Here is a 15,153-nt window from a genome sequence, read left to right as displayed (position 1 = left end):
CCTCAAAGGACTTAGAAGCCCGCTCAAACTTCTTCTTCACCTTCTCACTTGCTGTGCTCTTCTCCAGCCAGGTGGCGAGGCAGGAACGATGATCTTGTTTGGTCCGTTCCGAAAGGTTCTTGCAGAACGCACAGTCCTTCTCCACGTGCGTCTTGTCCCCATGGAGGCAGTAGAGACATCGCGAATGCTCGTCCTCCTTGAAAACGTTATATAATCTGCATCCAGGGCAGTTCCTGAACAGCTTGGATCTGGGCGTCGAGCACCCCTTGTCCTGGGCCATGTCCGTTGAGGTAGGCCGCAGATCTTCCGGAATCCTCCAAGAAGTGTAAACTCGATGAAAACTTCACCCTTGAGTGGCGTAGAAGAATTCCGAAACGGGTCCCCGTTATCGGAAGTAGAAACGGTGGAGCTTGAGGCTCGATTAACCGAAAAAATGAGAAATTCTCCTGAAAAAGCGTGAAAACGCAGTAAAAAACTCGAGAGCTAAAAATGAGGACTCCCAACACTTGAGCCTGCGGTAAAAATCTGAGGATGGCTGCCAGGGGTGGGGCTTAGGGAGAGGGCAGTCATTGGCTGGGGTCAGTATGACCCAGAGATCAGTGATTGGTTACTACTAAGAAAGACAGATCAGAAATGAAACTGATACTGATTTCTCTTTACCGAGGATTCCCAGCCTGACGACGGGGAATATTCATGAGCATGTGAATCCATGCCAGACCCGATGCTGGAGAACATGCACATATCTGAACAAAGGTTGAGTTTTGAAAAGAGTTGTGCTTTTCAGGCGGGTTTGCCATTAATGAGGAAAGAAACTAATTTGTGGTGAACAATACATCAATTAAAAATATTATTGTATATAAAGTAAATCTCTACCCTATTAAACCAAGATTGAAGATTTTTTGGAAAAGTGTAAGAAGAGTTCTCAATCACTCTTAAGGACTGAGAGGTGTCACAGTTTATGCAGCATGAGAGCAGCCCAGGGGTTAAGAGGAGAAGTTGGGTGCTGGCAAAGCTGGGCTGTCAGCATCACACTTTGGTTCCACAGACTCTAATTTGGCTACCAAATCCCCTCTCCTGACTGACAGTTTATGCTCTACAGTCATAGCCTGTGTTTACATGACCTAAGCTCTAGACCTTGTGACAGTGTCATAGTCCATTCCCTGTCAGCAGAGGAGCAGAGACAGTTCTTAATCTGCGATAGGCGGCCTGTCTGGGCATTGAAAGAGCCAGAGGTAGGGATTTGGGTGGGACCCCCTTTTCTGACTGCCCAGAATGAGCATGCATGACAGCATTGACTCCACTGGTCCCTCTGCAATGCCTCTATTCTGGCCAGATGTCTTTTGATTGTATTTCAGAACCATATCTCCCAGAAATGCCCAGGCAGCAACTGAGAAAAGCTGCAGCAGAGCCACAGAAACAAACTGGTCATCTTAAGTCAAGCAGTGTAGAACATGTAAGTCTTGTGGTGAACAAGACACAACCGCACATCATCAGATGGACTCCGCGTGAGCAGGGTGGGAAAACCTTGCCACTAAACGAAGGCAGCAACACCGGCACTGGCAGTGGAGCTGACTCTACCCGAGATCCGAAAGTGGGAGAGGCTAAGCAAGGCTTTTGAAACCTCATGGGCCAAGTCCCAAACCGCAGGGGATAATCTAGAAAGTAAATGGGCCCACAGGACAGGTAAGAGGGAAAGCCAGTGGGCGCCAGGAGCATCAAGAGAAGGAGATTGGCTAGGCTATAAAAAATCAGTCAAAGGGCGTTCTGGTATGGTTGTGAGTGGAGTTAAAGTATCAAAACACCAGGCGGCGGTAAGCGGTCTATGCAGAAGAGTAGCAGAGAGACTGTGGCTGTGGTGTAGAGAATGCTGGTAGGGAATTGTATGACAGAGAGTGTGGTGGAATTAATGGAGTGTGGTGTGCATGGCAAAAGAGAGTGCAGAGGTGTGTGGAGAAGTGTGTAGGGTTGGGGGAGAGAGTGTCAGGAGCATAGTGGGAGTGGGGATATAGTGGCAGGGTTGGAAGGAAGGAGATTGGCGAGTAGGTGGAAAGGAGTAGAGCGAGAGGAGTAGGGAGTGTGGTGAGATAAAGACACAGAGGAGAGATAGAGAGGCATTGCGCGAGAGAGAGAGAGAGAGAGGAGTAGGGAGTGTGGTAAGAGAAGGAAACAGAGACAGAGAGAGAGAAGTAGAGAGGGTAGGAATATCAGGAAACAGAGGGAGAGAGGTGTAGGAGATAAGATCAAAGTGTGGGAGGAAGAGAGAAGAAAAAGTAAGAGATCGGTAAGAATAACGGGAGGAGTGTGTAGAAAGAAGGAGAAGGGAGAGCAAGGAAAGGAGGAAGGTGTTTAGAGAGAGAACCTAGAGTGGTGAGGAGAAACTTGCAAGACTGACCTTTGAGAGGGGGAGACCCACCAGACCAGGCACCTTTGAAAAGCCCCAGAGGGAGACAGTTACAGAATGCATCCTACACAAACTACACTGCCTTCCACTTCCAGGCCAGGATACTGTTCAAGACTGCGTACATCATCTGCAAACCAGACATGAGTAGCACAACAGCGTACCTGGTGGCTAAGCTCCTCATGTCTGGTCGCACACAATCCCAGTGCCAGTTCAGAATGCATCCTACACAAACTACACCGGCTTCCACTCCAAGCCAGGACACTGTGCAAGACGGCATGCATCATCTGCAAAGCAGCCATGAGTAGCGCACCAGCGTACCTGACGGCTAAACTCCTCATATCTGGTGGTACACGATCCCCGTGCCGGGTCAGAATGCATCCTACACAAACTACAACGGCTTCCACTCCAGGCCAGGACACTGTGCAAGACGGCATGCATCATCTGCAAAGCAGCCATGAGTAGCACACCAGCGTACCTGACGGCTAAGATCCTCATATCTGGTGGTACACGATCCCCGTGCCGGGTCAGAATGCATCCTACACAAACTACAACGGCTTCCACTCCAGGCCAGGATACTGTTCAAGACGGCATGCATCATCTGCAAAGCAGTCACCAGTAGCACACCAGCGTACCTGGTGGCTAAGATCCTCATATCTGGTGGTACACGATCCCCGTGCCGGGTCAGAATGCATCCTACACAAACTACAACGGCTTCCACTCCAGGCCAGGATACTGTTCAAGACGGCGTACATCATCTGCAAAGCAGCCATGAGTAGCACACCAGCGTACCTGGTGGCTAAGCTCCTCATATCTGGTGGCACACGATCCCAGTGCTGGGTCAGAATGCATCCTACACAAACTACACCAGCTTCCACTCTAGGCCAGGACACTGTGCAAGATGGCATGCATCATCTGCAGAGCAGTCAGCAGTAGCACACCAGCGTACCTGACGGCTAAGCACCTCATATCTGGTGGCAAACGATCCTGGTGCCGGGTCAGAATGCATCCGAAAACAAACTACACCTGCTTCCACTCAAGGCCAGGATATTGTTCAAGGCAGCGTACATCATCTGCAAAGCAGTCACGAGTAGCACACCAACGTACCTGATGGCTAAACTCCTCATATCTGGTGGCACACGATCCCGGTGTCAGCTTGGAATGCCCCCACAATTCTCTAGTTTCACAAATCTCTCAAAGCATGGCCTTTTCAACACCTGACCAAGGACTAATTCCAATGGACTCACAGACCAACACACATAGAGCAACTCACGGTGCTGCACTACTGTTAAAAGATGCCACCTCAAACGCTGGCTGCACACACTCTGTAGAGCACTCCACTGCTCTCGAGCTAGGTCCACGCTTTAAATAATAAAATTAAAAAAATAAAAATAAATGTGATGGCCTTTAGAACTTCCCTTCAAAGGAGACTGAGAGAACACAGTAAGTGTTGGCAATTGACAGCTATAACCTCTGGAAAAGAAGGGACGCCTGAGCTAGGGTGGAGGGAGTGCAAGGGAAGGTTGGGAGAAGATCGAGGGACCCTCTTAAGGTGGTCATCAAGAGGGCTTCCAAAACGCTTGTTGAAGCTGTTGAAGCAACTATCACATTCAGCCCTGAGAAATGTTTGTCATGAGTTGCTTAAGCTATGTACAACGTAGGACTGCCCTGTAAGACAAAGCCAATTTTCTGGAGCAAAAGGCTTGCATTTGAGCTAATTTGCATGCCCGCAGTGCCCTATTGTTGTGGCTCTGAACTGGAGGTTAACTTCCAACGATGGTTACTAGCTGGCATTGTGGCATGTGTGACTTGCCTCATATAGATTGTTCTACTTTCAAATTAAATCCTTGAGCTTGATATTTGGTTGTGGGATTTTGTTGCTACCTGTGACAATATGCACTGTACTGATATTATATTGGTTTCTTTTAACTAGTGCTGAGTCGGCCTTGTCGGGATTTCGTAATGTGTTGTGGCGTATGAACAAAGATCTCGGCAACGAGTGCTTAACACACTGAGCTATCTTCTAAGCCATTGTGGCACCAAAATATATCAATATGCATTTCACCTTTGATTATTGCGCTTATCACTAGAAAGATGAAAACAAAACGAGTGGTGCTATTGTGAAGGCAGAAACTATATGTACTACAGTGAACACAACACGGATTACAGGGCTAATTGATCAGATCGGAACATACCTGCCAACTATTTCCAGGGAACAGGTTCAGAGCCTGAGCAGCACCCTATGCAATATCACGGCGTGTTATTTATGTTTTGTAAAAAATAGACACTTCCTTTTGTATGAGGCAGCCATGGGGACGCGGAAGTAGGTGTCCTCCAGGTCCAGTGAGGTCAAGAAATATCCCCTTCCAGTTGGTCGAGCACGTGCTTTCAAATGTTCGAGGGAGAAAAGACCGAAGATTATTTTTTTGAAATAACCTTCGGTATTTTCTCCCCTGAACATTTCTGTCTTGGCCAAACCCCTGCCCACACCGCCACCCACTGCCCTACCCACACCCCCAACACCCCCCACACCATACTTACCTTGCTGCTGAGTCGCTGGTCCCTGCAAAGCCTGTTCCCTTTCACTTCCATGATCAGGAATGGCACTGCAGGGTCCTTTCTTTTTTTTTTCGGGACAGCTGTGGGGGACACCCACGCAGCTCATTTTTTTGGGATGACTACGGGGGACACCCCCGCATCCACCGCTCTGAATATAGTGAGCAATGGTGCGGGGGACACCCCTGCAGCCCCCCGCACCGAATGTGCGATCGAACCTTTCGGCTATTCTGACTTTTTGAACTGCCAAAATTTGGCCAAGACACACATTCGAACAATTTTTATCAGTCTTTTTGGGTGAACCCCTACAACGTGACCATTCATTGTATCAGGCAGCCATGCATGGTGGGCCCTCCCAGTGTAAGCACCCAGGGAAAGTACCCTGTTTGCTTTCCCATAAAGAAGACTCTTGAGCCTCTGAAGAACATTGCTTCTCTGACATGTTGATGAAGGACTCTAAAGAACATTACCTTACTGAAAAAACAGCAGAGAGCCTGTAAAAAGGCTCCGAGAAGAGTCTATTATCACCAAGACAAGAGGTGGCTCAAAACCATTTGAAATACTGTTTTCTGACTGATGGAATTCCAGTTTTCTGCCAAGCCTGCGTGACATATGCCCGACCTGGGGGTAGACCCACTCGGGCATACGTCAGAACCAGTCCTGCGGGTGGGTCGAGGGAGTTGGAGGACCCAGTCGCTGAACCCCTGAGTGTGGTTAGTTGTGCATGGCAGGGCCACTGTTAATAATAATAATGTATTTCTTATATAGCGCTACACATCCATAGGTGTCAGAGCACTCCCCGATCCCCCGATATCTACTGGCCTCTTTTCTGGGCAGTGTTCTCTTTTATTCGTTTCAGGTCTGCAAGATCCAGAATCCAACGGGGTGGGAACTCAAACAAACGAGCAGAGACAGAAAGGCACCGAAGACGAAGCCCCCAATCAAGGCAACTTCCTTCTTCCCGCCCCCGAATGTAGCCCCCAAACACAGAGAGAAGGCGGGGAAACCAGTAAGTGAACCCCACGCTGATTGGGCTGCATGAAGATCGGGGAACAGAAAGGTGGCAGTGCCTCACCTGTGTATAAACACCCGTCCATGGGGAAACGCCTAGAGGAGACTGCCTCCAGAGATCAGGTGACACAGGGAACCAATGGGAAAGGGCGGAAACAGGAAACCAAGAGATCATAGCGATAGAGGCGTGCATGCATGCACACAGCAGAGGGAAAGGTGTTAGGGTGAGGTCAGGAGGGGTAGCGGTGGACTGAGCGACTAGGAGGATGGCAGAAGGTGGAGCAGAGGGCTAGAAAGTCTGGAGCTGGTGCATGTGAGTGCAGGTGAGGTACTGCTTATGAGAGAGAGTGGTCCCAGAGTGAAAGGTGACGCGTGTGGTTCTGAGAGTGAACATTAGAGTGCAGAAATAGAGAGAGTGCATGATAAAAGAGTAAGAGTTGGTAGAAGGTGCGAGTAACAGAAAGAGAGAGGAAGTGAAAGGGAGAGATAGGAGATAGGGGTAGAAACGGGGCTCAGAGTTTGAGATTCCCAGTAAGTGGCCAGTTGGAGATTCCTAGACTGGCAGTGCCACTATGCTCCTCGTTGGCATAGCTCCATTACATACTATTGACAAATCCTAAATCAGCCGAAAGGTCGTGGAGTGTAAGCTGCAACTGGAACAGCACTGCGTGTGCAGTTCACAATGGAAAACGACAACACATATTCCTGTGCTCCATGTGACATAATGACAAGCAGAGTGATGGAGGTCGGTGCCCATCACACTGAAGCCCGGCTTTCCAAGCACTTGGCATAAAATGAGCACCTACAATCCCATATCGTGACATGAACTGCCCTGTTTGCATCTGATGGAAAGTGTGTTACCGTGGCTAGTGGCACAAAGTACGAGAACACACATCTGCTTTTGAAGAAACACAATTCGACATTAATCGTTATAATCAGCTCTGCACAACTTCCTGCAGCCAACGGGTCATTTAAAGAAAATAGGTCAGCACACTTCAGCAGCAACTGGGAGCTAACACAACATAGAACAATATGTGCCGAAGTGGGTCTAATGGCAACACAACACAATATGAGCGGAAACTGGCAATGTTAACATAATAGGTGCCGAACCCATCCATGTCCACACAACACAATAGGTGCAAGCGGGGCGAATGCCAACTCAACCTAATAGCTGCTGAGAAGGTCTCATGCAGGTGTTGACAGCGCCAGTGTAAACACAGCACAATCGCTGCTTAGCGGGTCCAGGGTTAACACAGAACAATAGAAGCTGATATGGTCAAGGTGCTTAGTGGGTCCAGTGTTAACACAGATCAATAGAAGCTGATCTGGTCAAGGTGCTTAGTGGGTCCAGTGTTAACACAGAACAATAGAAGCTGATCTGGTCACGGTGCTTAGTGGGTCCAGTGTTAACACAGAACAATAGAAGCTGATATGGTCAAGGTGCTTAGTGGGTCCAGTGTTAACACAGAACAATAGAAGCTGATCTGGTCACGGTGCTTAGTGGGTCCAGTGTTAACACAGAACAATAGAAGCTGATATGGTCACGGTGCTTAGTGGGTCCAGTGTTAACACAGATCAATAGAAGCTGATCTGGTCAAGGTGCTTAGTGGGTCCAGTGTTAACACAGAACAATAGAAGCTGATCTGGTCACGGTGCTTAGTGGGTCCAGTGTTAACACAGAACAATAGAAGCTGATATGGTCAAGGTGCTTAGTGGGTCCAGTGTTAACACAGAACAATAGAAGCTGATCTGGTCACGGTGCTTAGTGGGTCCAGTGTTAACACAGAACAATAGAAGCTGATATGGTCAAGGTGCTTAGTGGGTCCAGTGTTAACACAGATCAATAGAAGCTGATCTGGTCAAGGTGCTTAGTGGGTCCAGTGTTAACACAGAACAATAGAAGCTGATCTGGTCACGGTGCTTAGTGGGTCCAGTGTTAACACAGAACAATAGAAGCTGATCTGGTCACGGTGTTTAGTGGGTCCAGTGTTAACACAGAGCAATAGTAGCTGATATGGTCAAGGTGCTTAGTGGGTCCAATGCTAACAATAGAAGCTGGTATGGTCACATTAAAATGGTTCAGAAATCGAGTGAAAAATGACCACTTAGCATTAAACTTAGGTATAGAGTTAAGGTTGTTTGCCGTACACATTTCCATCTTTTGCGTGAGACAAATGTTATTCCACCAGCTTCTTATACATAAGGAATGAGAGTCTTTCCAATTGGCAGTTATACTCTTCATAGCCAAACAAATAAAGAGATCATAGAGCCTGGAAGCATCATATGACAAGTGGGTGGTAACTGCCAGGCTACCTAAAACAATATTCATAAATGAAAGTGCTATATCGGTGAAGAAAATAGAGTTAAGGTATTTCCATACTTGTTGCCAAAACTTAAGGGTATAGGGACATGAGAAGAACATGTGCTCATACGATGCAGGGGTAGCTCCACAAGTCCAACAATTGTCATTGTCATTAATATTGGATAGAAATAATTTGGCTGGTGTAATGAAAGCTCTATGTATAAAGAAGAAAACATGTTGGGAGTTATTTGCTGATGTTGAAATATATTTGATTCTAGAGAATGTAACCACGCATGGAATGTGACTTCTCCAAATCTCTCACACTCCTTTGATGCTCCCAAGATCATTATTATATGCGAATACTAATCTGGTCACTTAACTGAATATTTACTGTATTATATGCCCATGTGCCTCTCTTCATCAATACCTACCACCTCCCTTGCTCCCCTCTCCCCCCATATGTCGTGTTTTTCATATGTCAGTCTTATGTTTGTCCTCCCCCCCACTTAGACATCATAATGCAGAATTTGTTCCATACTAAGTTGTGCACAACACTGTGCTATAGTTCTTTTGCGTAAGTTTTCAATTTTATTGACAATTTGTTCCTTGTATGCCCAACTTCACATTGTACACAGTGTAATTAATTAATTGCTCTATTGGAACACTTCCATTTTACCATTGTTTAATCTATTCTCATGTAAAAGTTTCACTGCATTATGTCTATGAAGTTATGACTTTATGATTGTATACTACATACCTCAATAAAAATTATTAAAATTTAAAAAAAAAGCTGGTATGGTCAAGGTGCTTAGTGGGTCCAATGTTAACAATAGAAGCTGATATGGTCAAGGTGCTTAGTGGGTCCAGTGTTAACACAGAACAATAGAAACTGATATGGTCATGGTGCTTAGTGGGTCCAGTGTTAACACAGAACAATAGACGCTGATATGGTCAAGGTGCTTAGTGGGTCCAGTGTTAACACAGAACAATAGAAGCTGATATGGTCAAGGTGCTTAGTGGGTCCAGTGTTAACACAGAACAATAGAAGCTGATATTTTCAAGGTGCTTAGTGGGTTCAGTGTTAACACAGAACAATAGAAGCTGATATGGTCACGGTGCTTAGTGGGTCCAGTGTTAACACAGAACAATAGAAGCTGATATGGTCAAGGTGCTTAGTGGGTCCAGTGTTAACACAGAACAATAGAAGCTGATATGGTCACGGTGCTTAGTAGGTGCAGTGTTAACACAGAACAATAGAAGCTGATATGGTCAAGGTGCTTAGTGGGTTCAGTGTTAACACAGAACAATAGAGGCTGATCTGGTCATGGTGCTTAGTGGGTCCAGTGTTAACACAGAACAATAGGAGCTGATATGGTCAACGTGCTTAGTGGGTCCAATGTTAACAATAGAAGCTGGTATGGTCAAGGTGCTTAGTGGGTCCAATGTGCTTAGTGGGTCCCTAACACTACAGCTGATGACAGAGGCAATGTTAACGTTACAAAATAGACGCTGACATGATTACTGTTGACACAACACAGTAGGTGCTGACTGTGTCAGTGTTAACACAACCGGTGATGATCCAATCTAATGTTAACATAATACAATATCTACTTAACTGGACAAAGTTAACACAACAAGCAAGGTGCTTAGCAGATTTAATGTTAACACAAGGTAATAGGTGTTGACGGGGTGAATGTTAACACAACACAGCAGGTGCTGTTTGAATACATTGTTCCATGCCACAATAGGTGCTGGCACTTATTATTTTACACAAATCAGTATGTGCTGACCAGGTCTAATGTTTAAACAATAGATATTGTCAAGGCGTTATACTAAGAGAATAGAGTAACTGCTGTCAGTGCCTTTGTGTTGCATCCGTGCCATAGGTCAAGGCATGGTCAGTGTTGGCACAACATAGTGGGTGCTGCCAGGGTCTGGCGCACAAACACAAGGGTCTGGAAAAGGTGCTGCCAGGGTCTAGCTGTGCCCATTTTTCTACTCAACAGGCAGACAATGACCCACTTTCTCCCAGACATAAAGAGACCAGAGAGAGTGGACACTGCACCAGGCAGAGCTCTGAACTTACCACCCAACCACATCCTGAGAGCCACAACTACTCAATCAGGTTCTCCCCAGGGAAGAGCCCACATTGGATGGACGAAGAAGCATCACACAGAGCTCTCAACAAGTCCAACAAGCACACAACACAATGCCATGGGTGCGGTGCACCTACATTTAGCATGCACCGGGAGACTTCATGGATGGTCCTTGGATCCTTAGACCATTATTTGACTCTTCGGGTGGTCCTGGCAAGCAGAAGGCTACAGGCTCAACAGGCTAAGCATCAGAAGGGTGGGGTGTAAGAGGAAAGTGACCAGACATGATTGGGGGACATGAACCTGTCAGTGCCGCAAGATGAATACACATAGAATAGAATGAGCCCTACCTGCAGGCAATGTGGAGAACTCAATGAAGGCCTCCTTCTTCTCCCTCTGCTCCAGTGGGAGCTGCCAGGGCATCTGGTGGGGCTTGGCCAGTAACTTCAGCTTGTAGACCCCGCCCGGTTTCAAATTGAGGAACTGGTAGCGGTAGCAGCCGGCCTTCACAATGTCGAACTCCTCGTCGTTGAGGAAGATGACGTGGCTGTAGTTACTGTTCGTGGGCACCCAGGAGAGCTCGGCAGACGACTGGGTCACATTGTCCATCTTGAGTTGGGAAGGTGCCACAATGACGTCCTTCCCCACCAGGAGCGAGCACTGGAGGTGGTCGGAGAGCCCGCGTTCCGTGACGCTCTGGATGGATATCCGGCACGTGCTGGTAGCCAGGTTCAGCTTTTCTATGAGGGCTTTAGTTCTGCCTCCAACGTCCACACTCATCCGCATCTCCTTGTCCACTAGGACATTGTAGCTTTTCACAGCCCCCCAACCCGGCGGCACGACCGGGGGCTCCCATCCCACAATCACACTTTTGGCAAGTTGTTTAATGAGGGTGATTTTCCTAGGATAAGGCACGATGTCTTCACCAATCTCGTCGATGTTCATGTCCAGGGTCCCTGAGCCATTGTTCACCGCGCTGGTCTCCAAGAAATTTGGTGGCTTCGCTTCCAGGATGGTCTCGTCCTGCGAACCAAGGCTGGCATGGTTGATGCAGTTCTGGTCTTGCTCGCTGCCCAGAGAGCTGGACACGTGCAAGTCCTCATTCTGAACGAAATCCACAAAGTTGGACGGAACCAGACCTCGCTGTCCATCCAAAAGTTCTCCTGCGGAAAACAATAGAAATGGTTGAACAATGTTCTGTTGCAATCCTTACAAGTACAACAAGAGCTCAAACCAGAAAAAACTGGGATGACTGGCTGGGACCTGCTGTAGCTCACCCCAGGGTGGCGCTGTGTGTCCCAGCCTGCCTTTCAGTGAGCATGCACTGCCCCTCGGTGCCAGGGTAAGCGTAAACCCCCAACCACAAACCCCACCTAATTTCAGAACCTATTGGAAATCAAACTAAATAACAGGCATAGGACCTAAGCATGGGGTGCAGTCACCTGGTGGAAGAAGAGCAGGACAAAACTTTTGCTCCCCGGCATTCAGCTCTCTCCAAGTAGATGCCGCGGTCTGCAACATTTGACTCTCCAGATGTTCTGGACCACGACTCCCATGATGCGCACCATAGGCTATGTTAGCCTGGGCTGATGGGAATTGTAGTCCAAAAGATCTGAATAGCCAAAGGTTGTAGGCACCTGAAGTAGGACAAGATAAGGCAAGCGGGCGGCTGCTTTCACTTGAGGCTTGGAACACACGACCAATGGGTTAGCTGCCTTCGACACACGACCAATGGGTTAGCTGCCTTCGATACACGCCCAATGGGTTAGCTGCCTTTGACAAACGACCAATGGGTTAGCTGCCTTCGACGCACGACCAATGGGTTAGCTGCCTTCGACATACGACCAATGGGTTAGCTGCCTTCGACATACGACCAATGGGTTAGCTGCCTTCGACACACGACCAATGGGTTAGCTGCCTTCGACACAAAACCAATGGGTTAGCTGCCTTCGAGGGAGATCCACTGGGGCCTGGCCCTAACTTCCGGACTCCAATTTAAACCACGTCAAATCGCATATAAACCCTTGAATAAGGAAACTGGATGACTTTCTTCAAAAGCAATGGGCAAACATTAAGCAGAACCACAGGTCCTGGCCGACCTGCATTGAGGGTCTTCCCACCTTCTCGCCTTGAAGGACAGCTCTTGTGTCTACCGCGGTGGCCCATGAATATGGTGGAAAGAGCTTCACTCCCCGATGCCGCTGGCTCAGAGGCGTTGCTGGGGATATCTGGGGGCGCTATAGCCCCGGGTCTTTTGGTTATAGCCCGCGATAGAAGCTCAGGGGCTACAATCAAAAGGCTAGCTAGCCCCAGTCCTGCCTGTCCTGACATTAGCTTAGCCCCGGATCTTTTCCAGACCTAGCAACACCCCTGCGTGGCTAAACATGTCAAGTCCCCTCCAGGTCCCGGCACACTGCAACTATGTTGCACTAGACACTGCTTGCGTGTTGCACTGTGCTGTCTTTGCATTTGCCTTCATGAGCTGCACATTGTGTCAAGGATCCTGGGGCTGCCGGCTTGCGTGTGTAGCTTTGCTCCATACGGCCGGCCGCAAGTATTGCTACGAAGCAAAGGGGCTCCTTCAACCGCAGCACCCCGCCCCCCCTCCCCCCATGCCTCATCCACAGCCAGAGGTATAAACCCGGTCCTTGCAGGAGAAAGTGGGCATCCAGTGCTGGGCGATATCATATTCCCTTCAGAGAGAGGACCACCAGAGAGGAGTGACACCAGAGAAGCACTCAGAAATAAGGCCTTCTCGTGGTTGCACTCTAAGGTGGGGCACGGGAGTGTCCGAGGACAGGATTGTAGACTTTTGGAATGGTGCACCAGGAACAACACTCGCTGTATTCTCATAGGTTGTGGTCATGGCAGTCTGACCTCATTTTTGAGTTTATGTAAAAACCTGACCAATCCGTCATCTGTCTCCAACCCAAGGATTGGGATTAATTAATTATTTGTAATTTTGTTTAATTGTTTTAATTCTGTAGTGTATGCCTTCTGGTTCCATGTGTAACGTGTATTTTATGGTGTTATGTGTGCTCTTTATTGTTTGTATTGTACTGTGTAGCGTCCTAATGCCCATCGGCCTATATCGGCGCTATGTAAATTAATGAACTAAACTAAACTGGGTGACCCCATCTTCACAGTAGTGCAAGTGTGCCTGCCTGGTCAATGCCAGAGAGAATACAGCGAGGGATAACACACTGATATGGTGCTGGCAAATATTTTGGTGTTTGGCACGAGCGCACTCGTGTGTGCGCACGCGTGCTTTGGTGCACCATTTTCCGGGGCAATGTGAAAGTGGCAAGGCCAATTGCCTCTGTAAATTGGACAAGTGTCACACAGCAACTATCTGGGATGTTGTGAACGTGGCACCAGACAACTTTCTTGGCGCATTTTTGACGTGGGATGGGGCATTGTGAATTTGTTTGGGCCATTTTGAAAATGGCACGAGGGAGTTCTTCGGTGGCATTGTGAAAGCAGCAGAGTCTGATTGTTTGAGGCAAATCAAAAACACCTGGTGCAATGTCCTGGACAAAGGGAAGGGGCACGCTGAAGTATTCTGGAGACAATGTGAAAGTGGCAGCGGTCAGTAGTCAGCCGACAGCTTCAAAATTGCCTGGCGCCACTTTCTGTTGGCAGTGTTGAATAGTTGTGTTTTAGGAAAGCAATATGAAACTGGCATCAATTTCCTGGTGGCACTGTAGAGGGTGGTGTGATAATGGTGTTATCGCTGCACCGGCCCCACCGCTTCTACACGGTAATTTGCACCAATCCAACACTTGGCGGTTTCTATAACAGTTACCATCGGCTGCTGTTCCAAAATCTGGCAGACACCACGTTCTCCTTACTGCAAGCTGTACACATAACATATGAACAAACATTAGCACATTGGCATAGTGGGCTGAACTGGGGAAACACTGGCATTTCTGGAAGCATGTTCGCTTTCCACGGGCCTGGTGGAAATGACACGTTAGGGAAATTAACCGAGCTCAGCAATGACAGGGCGCCGTGACACTGGCCTTAAGGTTTATTAGAGACATTCTGGGGCCATCTGAACCAGGCATCAGAACTCACATGCCAATGTGCTTACGTTCAACACAAGCATAGCACTGCTGGCAAGGGCTTGACTATTAAGTGGAGGCCTTTTGAAACTGACCTCATCATTTGGTGGGGCTCCCTCTCGGGAGGATAGCTCAGGAGAAACGTGCTCGTCTGAGCAACACAGGTTCGATCCCCGGGTCTGCGCTTAGAAACCAACTGAGTAAAGTGGAGCAAAACTGTCCTGCCGCTGTCAAAATTGGCATGGGAAATTTCTAAGGCAAATTGATGGCTACACAGCAATGTTCTTGATGGCAGGAAAGCTAGGATGGCATTACTGAAAACATCACGGCAATGTGTGATCAGCCGGGAAGGTTAAAAACTCGGCATTGCTGAATGTGCCATGCCAGTGTTTAAACTGACAAGGTGCCAGATTGCGCCTTGGCATTATGGCTGTCATATTGCGCACCCTCCTATTAGTTGCACCCTGGAATATATTTAACACAGCTCTCCTATTATTATCAGTGCTCTGAGTTAACAAGTAGAAAAACGTTGGGAGTATTGTAACTGCACCTGGGCATATAAGGGCAATTGTGACGGTCTTTTATTTTGCGGGAATTTTGAGGCTTGCTCTGTTGACTGGGTGCGGCCTGCTGCTGCCTTGGGGTGCTACTGAAGGCTCCGTGAGCTGCAACATTACCGAGAAGCGAGACAGTGACAGTGGGAGCATGAAAGACACACCCGGAAAC

At 48.0% G+C, this 15,153-nt stretch overlaps 1 protein-coding gene across 23 annotated transcripts in view; it reads right to left on the bottom strand.

The window, feature by feature from the left end:
* The window catches only part of RIMBP2 (RIMS binding protein 2), a 2,252,680-nt gene that overhangs the window by 583,737 nt on the left and 1,653,790 nt on the right, over positions 1-15,153 (bottom strand). For all 23 annotated transcript variants that reach the window (XM_069620091.1, XM_069620095.1, XM_069620096.1 and 20 more), the window contains one exon: positions 10,714-11,526. In XM_069620091.1, coding sequence (XP_069476192.1) covers positions 10,714-11,526 — 813 coding nt within the window. The remainder of the gene's footprint in view (positions 1-10,713; positions 11,527-15,153) is intronic.

This window comes from Ambystoma mexicanum, chromosome 10, assembly GCF_040938575.1.
Source record: "Ambystoma mexicanum isolate Mex_15411 chromosome 10, UKY_AmexF1_1, whole genome shotgun sequence".
Lineage (NCBI taxonomy): Eukaryota > Metazoa > Chordata > Amphibia > Caudata > Ambystomatidae > Ambystoma > Ambystoma mexicanum.
The sequence above is the reverse complement of the archived record's forward strand: the minus strand, read 5'-3'. Positions and strand labels throughout refer to the sequence as shown.